The following is a 13,892-nucleotide window of genomic DNA, read 5'->3' on the forward strand; positions in this document are numbered from 1 at the left end:
TTAATGATATTAACAGATCATAGTAATATCAAATACCTTTCTTTCATGTACTGGATAGTTTTACAACTATTGAATTGCTGCTGATATTTAGAAGAAGTGAGCAGGCTTTGGTTTAAGGTCCCTCTCAGAGCTCATTTCATCAGAAAATACTTCATTCCCAAGGTTTCTTTTCAACACACTTTGGACGGAGTGTTTTGACTTTCTTTTGAGGATCTGAGTGATGTGTATGTGCAAGAAATTCTATATATCATCCTATATACATCCTATATACAGTATGTATGGGATGGAAGGCTGTCACATAACTGCACATGCATTCTACTCAAAAATAATTTTTAAATTGATTTGATGTTCTTCCATAGAATTCAATAACTTCAGAGGTAGAAACATAAAATGTAATAATCTGTTATTCATATCAATATATTAGGCCTTTCTTAAGCTTTTAAACAAACACACAGACTCGTGTTTTGAGGAAGAAACTGCTCCTTATTTGTCAAATTGTGTTCTGCAAAACTGAAAATATGATCATTTCTAGTAGTAAATGAGTCCACAAAATATGGCTGCAAAAGTGTGCTTGGTCATTTCACAGGACCTGGAAGACTGCGTTTGCCTGTCCCTCTGAAAAACACGATTTGGCCAAACGTCTTCCTTGGCCTCTCTGTTCACCAAACAATATTCATTGTGGACATTTTCTAAGATATTTCACATGAGGCATGTGCGTACAGTGCCTTTTCACCTTCTCGCGCCCTCGAAGTACTGGAGAATTTGAGAAATAGTCCAATATTTGTACACAGGGTCCAGGACCTTCACAACCGAAGTCTCTCAGTGAATGATGCTGTTTTTGACGGCAGTGGTTTTGCAGTGCGTTGTGCAGGGTATGAGTTGTTTCCACCCATGTTTTATTACTTTAAACATCTACTTCCTCAAAGAAAATCAGCCACCAGATTATACTGTCAAACAGTGCAATTGCATAACCATGGAGCTGAGGAAATTACTTTCAGCCTCTTCCCAAGAGGTTCCTTCTCGTTCCAATGACTGTACCACAGGAGTGTGGTGGTCCTATTAGTAGTGTTGATCATTACTGATCTGATGTGTTAGTGGTTATATAACAGCCTTTTCTGGAAGGTCATCGCAGCAGTAGGGTTGGCTTTGAGAAGCATCATCTGAAGCCGCCATGTCATACCTGGATGCAGTTAGACAGAAATATGTCAAACTGTCTCATTAAATCATGAAGAAAATGAGTCAAGAATGTTTTTCTGCCAAAGCGCTTATGACCCTTAAAAACTTACGGATAGATCCGTAAGTTCATAAGGGTCAACCTCATAAATAAATTGATTTCAAAATTATATTAAACTGAAAATCTGTACTTATTCCAATTGAGCACTTGGTTATGCCCATACAAAGCAAACCAAGTTAAAATTAAAGCCAAATGAATCAGAGTGCAGAGTGCTGTTTATTGACTGTCAGATGTCTGTTACTCTAGTTTTCAATAACCTTGCCTGTCATACTGGGGTGTTTATGGCCCATTTGTAATATAAGCATAAGATTAAACTTTAATAAGCCCTGCCTGGGAATCTGTGTTGTTACTATTGCAGTATACAGGATCATATTACCGAGATACTGCAAAGAATCATGGGATAAAAATAAAAGTAAAGTGAATGAATCCATGCATGGAATGATAGCAAAATAATAAGCAATAATAATTAAGTAAGGATCCATAAGTGACAAGTATGGACATATGCATGTGAGGTGTTTAAATGATACAGAAACTAACTGCAAACAAATAAAACAACATGCATTTAAAAAGAGGGAAAAGAAAAAAGAAATTAAATTCTTAATAGAGATAGAGAGGGAGAAATTAGACAATAAAGTTTTACAGGTTTTTTTGACGAGTGCAAAGAGAACCATAGTAATGTGAATGTGTGCTCTTGTTTGACCAGTCAAATAGTCCACAGTCTAAAGCAGAAAGTTGTACATTTAATATGTACATTTTGGCACGGCCTAATGCACTCTGTAAAAGACACAACAGTAATATTCAGTGGCTGTATTTCCTACATTTGCTGATCCCAGTTAAAGCTTAGCCTAGCTCCAGGAAATTAGACTTCTCACTGAGAGGATATTAATGCATTCATACATTGTATGTTCCAGGCGACTGCTGTGTGTATAAGAATCATCTTGGCTATCCGTTCAGTTCAATTGGTTTCATATTATTCAGCTTGCACAAGGAACAGAAAACTGTCAAGTACCACGCAGTAATGCCGAAGTTTTATATAGCTGAGCCAAATATGTGTGATGAATATTGTTTTGTACTGTGTGTGTAAGACATATTTTTGCATGTTCCTATTCTGATTCTAGATGCTTCACATCTAGAGAGATTTTTCTTACAGTTTTGTCGTTTTGTCCTGAATGTTCTTATTTATCTCTTGCATCTCAAAAGATGCAAATGCATGGCCCATTAGAGTAGGTTCAGGTGACATAACATTTCTTGACACATGCTTGGCCCCTAACTGGGATGACGTCCAGGTTGAACGGCGATGTGGTGAAGGTAATGTGTAATCAGGCAGTTGTGTGGGCAGATGGGGCAGCAGGTGTGAGAAGGTTCCTCGCCTGTCTGAGCCTCTTCTTCACTCCTCATTAGTAACCTTGTAGACATCTGGCTGTCCAACAAAGATTGTAAGAACAATTTTGAACACAGTACTACTGTGACTCAGTCTGCGGTCAGGCTCACAATCTTTTGTTTTGGTTCTGTGGCCCTAAAGTGACCAAGAAGTCGCCACACAGTTCTGAGTCACACATCAGATGTTTATGATTTGACATAATGGAAGCCTAAAAGCTTGACAATTAAATATAATGAACAACCAACCTCTTAAAAGCCAATTGGCAGAATTTTTGTCCAACCACTTCTTAGCAGTATGGTTTGAAAAATTAGAGCAGAAAAGCAGCTGCACTTTGATGTTTTAGTCTCTGCATTGAGGTATACGTCTTTTAGTGCTTTATGGTTGACATCTGTTGTTGGCCTGCCAGTGTGTAGCTGTGATAATGATCCTGATAATAGTTACAAGGGGGCGTGGAAGACATAAAAGGGTCAAAAATGTAAGCCTGTATTATGATAGAAGTGATGCTGAATAGTAGCCGTTTGATTCTTTGTGCTAAGCTAAAATAACAGATTTCCCAGCTGGCCGTGGTGTTTTACTTACCATAGAAATATGAGAGTGGCATCAATCTTCTCATGTAACTTTTGGTAAGCAGATTTCTCAAACTGTTGAGCTTTAACTTTAAAACTGAACCAAACTGATGCTGAGTGAGACAGAAAAAATATCACTGTTTAAAGTTTTGCTGTATTGATCTCACTGGCAGATGGAAGATGGCCATAAAGGACAAACTTTAGTGCAATCTCAACAGTAGATTTACTTTGGGTTACACATGGCAGGCAAAGATAAACACAACCTAAATGGCTTTTGCGTGAATGCAACATACAAGCAAAGTGATTTCAGTCTTTGGCGATAGTAGTCTTTTTCAGAATAGCCTTTACAAACTACATTTTTCCAAAGACATGCATTTCTTCCTTGTAAGTCTGTTAAACACATTATGGTGTTCAAATGTTTTAACCAGCCTTTTTTTAACTCCATTGATCCAAAATATATAACATTTCTGAGTGAGTTTGGTATTTACCAGAGTTTGTGCCTGATGCTCCACACCCAAAGCCAAAAATATTCAAATACTCAAACAGCACGATATATCAGCTAATTGGCAGTATTGGCATTCCCATCCAGCAAGTTTGAAAATGTAATTTTCAAAATGGATTGACTGGGCACTGGACCAGTTCATATTCTGCTGCCAGTTCTCAGACAGAGCTTCTCCTGCCAGGAACCATACAATGCACAACTGTATGGACTAATACACATACACATACATTGACATCGGTATAGTTCACCCTCCTCTCTAAATGGATCTAAACGAATGCACATAATTTTGGAGCAGTCAGTAAAGCTGGGGAATTGAAGGAAGAAGTCTGAACTTGGCAGCACTTTGTGTTTTTTGTCTCTGTTTGAAGCTCAGCTTATATTCATTAAGCAGCCAGATAAAGCCACTTTACCTATCCAGGTTCCAGCACTGAAGCATTGCCTTTATACACCATTAAACCCCCAGAGAGTGAGACAGTGACGGTGTCACAGGTAATAGATACACCTCTACAGTCTTTCTGAAACTGTAGAAACATCAGTGATTGTTTTCCTTAAAAAGCTGTGAGAACTGATTTAGTATTAAGCAGTCTCTATTCTAATAGGGTCATTCCAATCTGTAAGGGGCCCAAAGTGCAAACTCCATAACAATTTTTCATCAGCTACCTCAATTAATTTGTTTGTTCATCATTTCCTTTGTATTTTTTAAGAAAGTGTGCGAGAGTGTGGTAGCAGTCTCGGCACCGAACATGTCAATCCTTTGTATTCGAAGACAGGCAGACTGTCTCATTGTTTGTGTTCCCTCATTATTGTTCATACGAGTACGTGGAATTAGCACCCAAAGAAGCTTGGAACGAGCCTTGAAACCCTGCAGAATGAGATTTTAAACAGAAACCTTCAATGATAATGATGATTTTGTTGGATATCGCTAATATTGGTAATGGAAACGTTGCCTGAATTGTAAAATATTCATTAAATTTGAAATGGAAGAAGAAATATATCAAAGGGGTCTGGTCTGGTCTCTTTTCTGTACAAAACATATTTTATAAGGACACAGTAAACACAGTCTCTAACTCCGGGGGGTCTGCTGGTTGTGCTGTTTGTTACCTCTGTTGCTGTCTCTGCTGTTCACCTTGATTAATAGACTGTCCTGTGTGCTCCATGTCTGGTTCCTCCTCTGCCTCCTTTTATGATAGCACTTCTTGTCATAGATGCAGGATGACGGCAGAAATGGAGCCGAGAGTTTGAGCTAGAGTCGCTGGTAATAATACGGCCACAGTGAGCCGATCGTTATGGAGAAACAATCCAGGTAGGATGAGGATTATACATCGTGGTCATATTCTTACCTGGAACACACACAGAGGTGTGTTACAAAAACAATTACAATTAAAAACAATCAACGAGTAATATTAGACTAGAGCAAAAGTAGGAAGTAACGACAGCATCAACCAACAACTATGGCCTGGCCGCCCTTTGGGAAACTGGGTTGGGAATTAGTTTATGTCCTGGGTCGGTTCCAAGTAAGGGCATGATTTATACGAAAGTCAATGATCCATTCACTGAACACTTAAAATATTTTTTCCCTGAAAGCCTACACATTATCTGTTATGTCTTGCACGACATGCCCATAAAATAGGCTATAGGTCTACATAATTATCACTGATCGATCAACCAGTTAAACTGTAGCATATATACAAGAAAAATTCAGCAACAAAGCATGGTATTTATTTACTCATAAAAATTATAAACAAGTCAACAGGCGTGGACTCGGAGCTAAGAAGAAGAGGTCACGTGGGATGCTGGAGCCAATCGCAGCCCACTCTGGGTGACACGTCATCACCGTTAGGTCATGTGACGTAAATGTGAAATGGTGAAGTAGCGTTACAATTAGGAAGAAAACAAGTTAATATACAAATATAAATATAAAATTTATTACTTTTATTACTTCACTAAAATAGTTCATTTAAGTGAGTGACTTGTTCGCTTTACTGGTCTAGTCTGTGGACGCGTCCTGTCTCCGGTCTGGTCTCGGTCCGTTCCTGGATGGGTGCCGTCACCCGTCTGGTCTGGTTCGGCCTAGGTCCTGGGGGGGGCGCCGTATCTGCATTAGCCCAGTCCATTACTCGCAACCAATTAACTCCGTAGACACGTTCAGGTGCCCACACCGGGAATGGACCTTTACATACATACATATTACATACATTTGCATTCATATAGGTTACGGTAAGTCATACAATCACCATTACAGTAGGTTACATCATCATGTATCATGTATCATGTATACATATTAACATTGTCATCACTAACCATTACATCACATCACCATTAGTTGCAGCAAACATTTGCGCTACTTCACCATTTCACATTTACGTCACATGCCCTAACGGTGATGACGTGTCACCCAGAGTGGGCTGCGATTGGCTCCAGCATCCCACGTGACCTCTTCTTCTTAGCTCCGAGTCCACGCCTGTTGACTTGTTTATAATTTTTATGAGTAAATAAATACCAGGCTTTGTTGCTGAATTTTTCTTGTATATATGCTACAGTTTAACTGGTTGATCGATCAGTGATAATTATGTAGACCTATAGCCTATTTTATGAACATGTCGTGCAAGACATAACAGATCATGTGTAGGCTTTCAGGGAAAAAATATTTGAAGTGTTCAGTGAATGGATCATTGACTTTCGTATAAATCATGCCCTTACTTGGAACTAACCCAGGACATAAACTAATTCCCAACCCAGTTTCCCAAAGGGCGCAAAGTCGATACATTCGGGAGGCCAAGATGAGCGTTTGTCATGTGAGTGTATGTTCTTAAAATGGTAAACTTGTGTTCAACGAGTTCGTGAATTATGAAACATACGGACACTGTCCGGTGGGTGTTTCCGAGGAGCAGAAATATGTCATTCGCAGGCGCTCTGCCCGTTTCCAAATGAACGGGAAGCAATAGGAACGTTATACGTCAAAAATAATGTCATCAGTCCGTCAGCCGAGCATGCTAACCAGTTAGCTAACCAATTAGCTAGCAGTCCATTTCGAAGCGACTAACTATTGACAATGAATGGCCGAACAAATGCATTCTCAATTTATTTTTTTTATATAATAAATAACACACCAGTAACCTACACATTGGCTTGTTCCATTGCGCTTTCCGCACACCCAGCTGTGTTTCTATTTGCGTTTCTTCTTTAAGTACGCACGGTAACTTAGCAACTACGCACGACTCAGTAAATCAGCGTAAAGGGGAACAGGAACTTGGGGGGAACCAAATCGGTTGACACACCGGGCCGTGATTTGTCACTTATGTGATTATCTGACAACTTCAACATAAAAACAAACCAACATGTAGAGTAAACTAAAGCGACTTTATTAAAAAATTTGGCCGAGTTAAAATATGACATTTAAGGACAGAGTGGGAGATAAGCACGTCGACATTGGAAGAAGCGCCAATAACAGCTAACGGACACCAATCACAGCTTCAAATTAGCCTTCGTGTGGACTTTTGTTTTTGGTCACTTCGCAAAAGTAAGTGTAACATCCACCCCCTGTTTATGAGAAACATCTGGCTCTTTAGCAGCTCATAAGTTCATCAGCTAACCGCCAATTTGTGTTCGTATTCGTTCGCCACGCGGAGCTGCTAGCAAACATTTGTTTAGCTCAAAGTGGCATGATGAAAAGAGGGGTCTGGATATAGTTGGCAAAATAATGAAGTACAGGAGAGGATTTAATGTGGTACTTCTGCTCACATCATTTTTCAGTTTCATAATTCAACGGCGAAAGCAGCAATGGATGTTGGCTGACTTCCATTAGCGAAATTGAGTCGGGCCAGTCATCCTTATCGGGGGAAAGATTGGTATTTATTTCTCTATTTGTTTTTATCCTGAAGTGATATGTCACCCTCTGTCCCGGGAATTCTGAAATTAATTCGTTGTAGATTTTCCTGTTGTCCAAGTAAAACAAAGTACAACAAGAACATTTTATAATATAATTTTTTTTAACTCTCATAATTTTTTATTTTTCTGCAGGTCAAGCAGTGTTTGTTACATTTGTGCAATCTGAAATCTGGGGGGTGTAGTGGTACCATGATCATCACATTCACTGTGTTTCTGACTATTGAGTGTCCACTTATTGACAGTTGCTGTCGGATAAATTGTAAAAGGAGACTAGCTTTTATGGTTTGTAAAACCATACATCCTTTTTTTTTTTTTTTTTTTTCCTCAAAAACTTCACTTTCAGTTTATGGCTTTCCACCTCAGAGGGAAGGCCAAACCAAAAATTTATGGTTTGACTAAAAGAAATTGGGCGGCCTTTATAAAGCTGGGGCAGGAACAGCAGCAATGGAAAAGCTCCTGGGGTGTCATAAAAAGACAGACTATGCTCATGTCTTCTGTAGCACGTCTAAAACCAAACTTCAGTGTTCCCACCAGATAAAGGACACCCCCCCCCACCCCCCATGTTCTCCTCGCTTCCTAAGTACACTATTAAACACAGCACTGGGAGTATTAAATGATTATTTGTTTTTAGAAACCTGTTACCTTATCAAATCAGTTAAGATGCTGGTAATATTTCATAGTGACTTCGAAGAGTGAGTGCTATAACCAGTGGGTTACACAGAAGCTGGGGCTCTTTGGATTTTTTTGGCTGGTGTGACTATAACAAAACACTCAACACTGTTTCTGCGCCTGTGAGTGAGAATAATGTACACGAGGCTACATCACGTCTGCACCAATGCATGTAACACAGTCCTGCTGCTGCAACTGTGTCTGTGAATTTCACAAAAATATATGGATTTGAATTTATGTACATTTATGTAGTTCTGTTAAAAATGAGACTGCCATTATGATGCAAATTGATAGAACTTGTAATGTCCTTCCTTTTCTCAGGTCTTTTGCTTTCTTTACACTGCCTTTCACACCCCTTACATGTGTAGTTTAAAATGTAGCAACCCACAAGCTATATATTTTGCAACTAAATGTATGTATGTATGTATGTATGTATGTATGTAAAAGGTTAAAGGAAACTTTGATTGCAGTAGTAAAAATGAATTTTTAAGCTATTACAAATATCTAAAAAAAAAAAAAAAGTTACCCAAGTGTCATCTAGTCCAAGGCTGAGCACAATATCTGTTAATATTTAAAACACGTATTCATATATTTTGCACAGCCTCTGTTAAAGTGATTCTCATTATAACATTGAGTAAAAATTAACGTACTGATTTTCCAACTGAACTGACATTTTCTTTCTTTCATTTCCTTTTGCTCTCTTCTCCCTTTCCTTCTTGCAGCACTATGCTGAGATCCCAGGTAGCCTTCCCACCATGCTGGAACTGGGCTCCTCTTCAGTCAGCTCTCAGTCTCTGACAGGGAACCACAATGCTTTGGGGCTACCTAGTGCCCCAAGAGGGTCAGATGGTAGTCTGGATATGGCCATGGGGGCGATGTGTGGTAGCAGCACCCCCAGGCGCCATATCCCCCACTCATCCCCAGTGGACTGTGAGAGTTGGCAGAAGCATCGTGCAGGACTGGCCAGAGGTTCCAGCACGTACGAGCCCAACTCTCTCCTGCAGCCCCAAAGCCTTTCAACCAGTTATGACACCCTTTACCTCCCACACATGTCTGGCCTTGCTCCCCCTCTACAGCCAAATCGTCTGGGCCTCTCTCTTGATGTTGCCTCAACGTTCAACGTTGGAGCAGGGATGCTGGGGGTGGACGGAGATTTGGCAGTCAGTCCCAATGTGATCAAGAGACGAAGAGGTGGCCTGATTGAACAGAGGGACATTGTCAAAGCCCACCAGGCTCATAAGATACAGAGCACACCACAGGCACGGCGCAAGGAGTGGGAGTGAGTATGAAGCTAAAATAAATACAGAACCCTGACTTCCACCTTCAAATTCCCCTGGGCTTTAACCATATATCTTAACTATATATCTACTGCTTTCAGATCTCTCCCTTTATGTTACAATAAGAAAAGGCAATGCAATAAATACAAAAACATTTTCACCCATTTTCTCATTAATAAGGCTGGTCAAGAAAATTCAGCACATGAGTTTGTGGATGTTCTCAACAGTGTTATGTTGGTATGATTGCAAGGATAAGGTTTAGTGCTTTGCACTAATTTGTCTTGGTCTTGGTTGGAAACATTCATTAGAATAGATAGAGTCCTGTGTGTGTATAAAATCTGCCAGCCAGCTCATCATTTAACATGTCCTATTTAATGATAGGACATGAATTCTTCTGAATGCAATGAATGAGAATTTCATTACTTCAAGTACAAACATTGCTACAATTATTGTACGGCATGGTTTGATGAAGAATAGAATCTCTGAATTATAAACCAAAATAAAATAAAATGATACACTGAAATTAACTATATGTTCTCAGTACATGGACTTGAGTATTCCCAAATACCCAATACTGTCTTTTAGCTAGTTTTGGAGGCACTTTCAAAAGCATTAAAATCATAACAGCTCTAGTTTCAGCTCAACTGGAAATTAAAGGTACCAGTTGAAGCAGTTGTCTAACGTTCATCCAGTCAATACTACCTTTATATATTTTATTTATGACAGAATGTGTGTTTGTATTCATTCACATGCTCATAACACAGGTGTGTGAGAATGTGACAGACTTTGGACAAATGTATGGATATTTACTGTTTTCCTGCCCTGTGGTGTTGGGGAAATTCTAGCTGATTATAGCGATGACACCCCCCTCTGTTTTGCTGCTTAAACTGGAGCTTCACCTCAAGTGGTGCTGGCACCCTCTGTGAGCCCCCCTCCTCTTCTCCACAGGTACAGGATGCCACATCCTATGCTGAGATATGTCTTTGGCTAAGGAGACTTTGTGAGATAAGAGAGAGAATGGAAAGGTGGATAGAGTTGGATGATATACAACTAGAAAGAGACTAAATATGGATTTAAACAAGCAATTCTTAATGAGAATTTTTTTTTTTTTTTTTTCATATTTAACGTTTCCCTTTTGTAGATTCTTTTATAATAAAGGAGTTCTACTTGTTAAATAATTCAATGAAAGGATAAAAGCAATATTCAGAAACTGCCTTAAAACAAGGATTTCACAGTCACTGCTCTCATCCAGTCCTCAGCATGGCTCTATCAGACTCACTTTCTTCAATCTTGATTAACGTAACCACACACCACAGCCAAATGTCACAATAATTGGATGCCACAGAACCAATAAACAATTGCACATCTTTCCCTAGTGTAGAGCATTGGAGACCAATGGATCCAGCTTTTCTGAAATGTTTTGCATTTTAGTCCAAATTTGACCATTGAATTGGCATTTGGTTTTAGCTCTGACTGACCACTGCCATTTGACTTACTTTTGCAAATTATGCACCAGATTTCGTATTTCAAAGGAAATTAAGCACAAAGCTGGACCAATATTATGTGGCAACAGAACCTATGTCAGTAGATGCTCAGCCGGCAAGAAAGCCCAAGCTTGTGTCCATCCTCCTGTCATCATTTAGTCAAATAAAAGTTCTCACACACCCAATCTTCAGTCTTTTTCTCCCCTACAGAACATTTTATATTGCGAGTGATAATGCAGCAGGCTCTGACCATTTCTTTTTTTTATGTGATTTCAGTGGGAATCTTTTGAAAGATTTGCACGTGGCAAAGAGAGTTCCACTTGAAAGACATGTTGAAACAGCAAACACAGCTTTGTATATGAATGTCACTAATTCTGGCATCCTCTTCTGCTTTTAGCAAGGGGTGGTTAGTGTTTTATGTTTGTCAGCATATTTTTGTATGCACACAATTGTAGTGCTTAACAGATCGAAATTTGGAAAAAGGTATCCTTTTGGAATGGTTTCATGAAATAGCTGTTCTTTGTAGTTGGCGTTAACATGGCCCCAATGACAGTAATCAGACTGAATCAATCTGGCATTTCAGTCGCAGCAGGAGTACCTACAGGTTCTGTTGTTGATCTCAAATAGAGGAGAGCACTAAAATGTTTTGGTGTGTGTTTGACCTTGGTGCTGTGTGTGTGTGTGTGTGTGTGTGTGTGTGTGTGGGTTTTGTGTTTGTGTTTCCAATTCTGACAGAAAAAGTGGCACAAAAAAGCAGAATGTGACTGTGTGTGAAATATCCAAACCAGGAGACAGCGATTTTTATGGTTGCAGCAAAAGAATCAGTGGGGAAGATTTTATATCTTTCAACTTGATATGCAGTATTTGGTGTCTTCTGAAAATGTCTGCACTATATTTTTAAATAAAGTTCTCTTCTCATACAGTTTTTGTAAAATATAAAACTATTTTATCTCTTTTGGTATCAAAGAAGAGAGGTTTAGAGGGAAGCCACTGTAAATGTGTCATTTCTAATAGGTTATGAACATCTGATATGTGGCAGTCAGGCTAAATAGACACTTGAGCCAAAAAAATCAATCCATCAAATGAGATATCTATGGACAGAAGTATTATTTTTAGCATAGTATCACTGAAGAAGGGAGAAAAACAGTAAAGCAACGCTGTTGGCTCAGAAGTAATGTGAGGTAATTAAAAATATTGCAAACCAGAGATTGAAGACAGTTAAAGTTGTTAAACTGGTGGTAGCATATGCTAAATTCATGAGTCATTAAGTTGAACTTAGCAATTGAGCTACGTCAAACTTCTAAAAAAGTAATGATAATTAAAAATTTGTAAGGGCTATTTTCCAAGTGATGACACTATAAATGAATGTTTACCACAGGATGATTCATCATGGCATCTGGGAGAATGACTAATAGTCATTTTCTGATATTGTGTGCACGCCAAATTTTGAGTTCAATCATTCATGCATTCACATCTGTCCCCAAACCGACTACGCTGCACAAACACTCACCACGGTAATGTCAGATTTTTCTCTCCGCTTGACGCTTGCCATTGTTCCTTGGCTTCCATGCAGGCAACGCATACATGCACATATTTAAACGTGCACACTGAAGGCATACTGAGGGATGTCACATCAACAATTCATGTAATACTTTACAGATGATATATTACTGGAAATACTGCAGTCCTCAGTGGTTATAGACGAAAGATTAGGACACCAGCACATGATTGCTTTATCAACTGTGTGTGTGTGCGCGTATCTTTGAGCCTGCTTTGAGTAATCAGTGGTTACCGGCACAGGATTGTGCATCCTGTTGCTGTTGGTTCTATTCTTGGCAGGGCTTTTTACAGACTTGGACATATTGTGTGTGATCCTCATTTCTTCTGATCACCACCTGATTGGAACACACTGGATGTGCCTCTGGCTGTCCATAAAGCTTCCAACTGACTTAAATGTTCACAGCTGCAGTTGGAAAATTGCTGGTTTATTGTTGTCTTACTGTTTGGAGCTTCTAACTCACCAAGCACAAGTCTCATTAGAAATCCACAATGCAACGTACGAGGAGCATTTTGGTTCAAGGTTTTTGTTTTAATTTAAGTCTGCATGAAGCTTTCTGAGTGCAACAAGGCTATTACCAAATGTTTTTATCCATACTCGGGTCATTAGCTTGCTTTAGCCATGCAAAGGTCTAGTCTCTTTTTTACTTTGCATTTGAAATGTACGCAGATATCAAATGTCCCAGCAACTTTTGATAAACTGATATCAAATTTGACACACATATTTATGACCACCTCAGTATTACTTGCAATAACTTTGTCAACACTTTGTTGGATCAAAATATTTTTCAATTCTGTGGTTTATTGCAAAAATAAATTATATTACTAATAAATAAGAAGAATTAGTAAGACTAATTAGTATAAAATGTTTTATTAAATGACCATTCTGTTATCTGCTGGGTTTTTTTCTCTGGCATCATGCAACGATGGTTGAGCCTTTATTATCCAAATAATCTGTTGCTTTTATGTGTTTCTATCACTGGTCAAACTCAAAAGTTCTTTTAAAAGCTATTATCTAGTCAGCGAAACTGACCTTACCTCTCGTTTCAATCTAAGTGCATCTGTCAGTGTTTGTCTGTACACAAACCATTAGCTCTACACTCTGCTAGGAGGACCTCCTACTGGTTTGTTCTCAACCTGTTGAACTGCACGACAATCAGACAGAAACTTAGGAGGGAAGACAAACAGATTTATAATTTGTAACTCAGTCAATCTGCTTGCAGTTCATTCATACCTTCCTGTTCTCATTGCTCTCTTGGAAAACCTAGGAAGTGTGTGATTGATATTTCAAACAGAGGCATAATTGGGCAGCGAGGCGTGCAATCTAAATGTCA

The 13,892-nt window shown here is 39.0% G+C and overlaps 1 protein-coding gene across 1 annotated transcript in view; it reads left to right on the plus strand.

Moving 5' to 3' along the window:
• The window catches only part of cacna1ea (calcium channel, voltage-dependent, R type, alpha 1E subunit a), a 79,602-nt gene that overhangs the window by 1,785 nt on the left and 63,925 nt on the right, over window positions 1–13,892 (plus strand). Inside the window, exon 2 of the mRNA XM_029500897.1 lies at window positions 8,963–9,519. Coding sequence (XP_029356757.1) covers window positions 8,996–9,519 — 524 coding nt within the window. The 5' untranslated portion in view covers window positions 8,963–8,995. The remainder of the gene's footprint in view (window positions 1–8,962; window positions 9,520–13,892) is intronic.

Source organism: Echeneis naucrates, chromosome 4 (assembly GCF_900963305.1).
Source record: "Echeneis naucrates chromosome 4, fEcheNa1.1, whole genome shotgun sequence".
NCBI classification, from domain to species: domain Eukaryota; kingdom Metazoa; phylum Chordata; class Actinopteri; order Carangiformes; family Echeneidae; genus Echeneis; species Echeneis naucrates.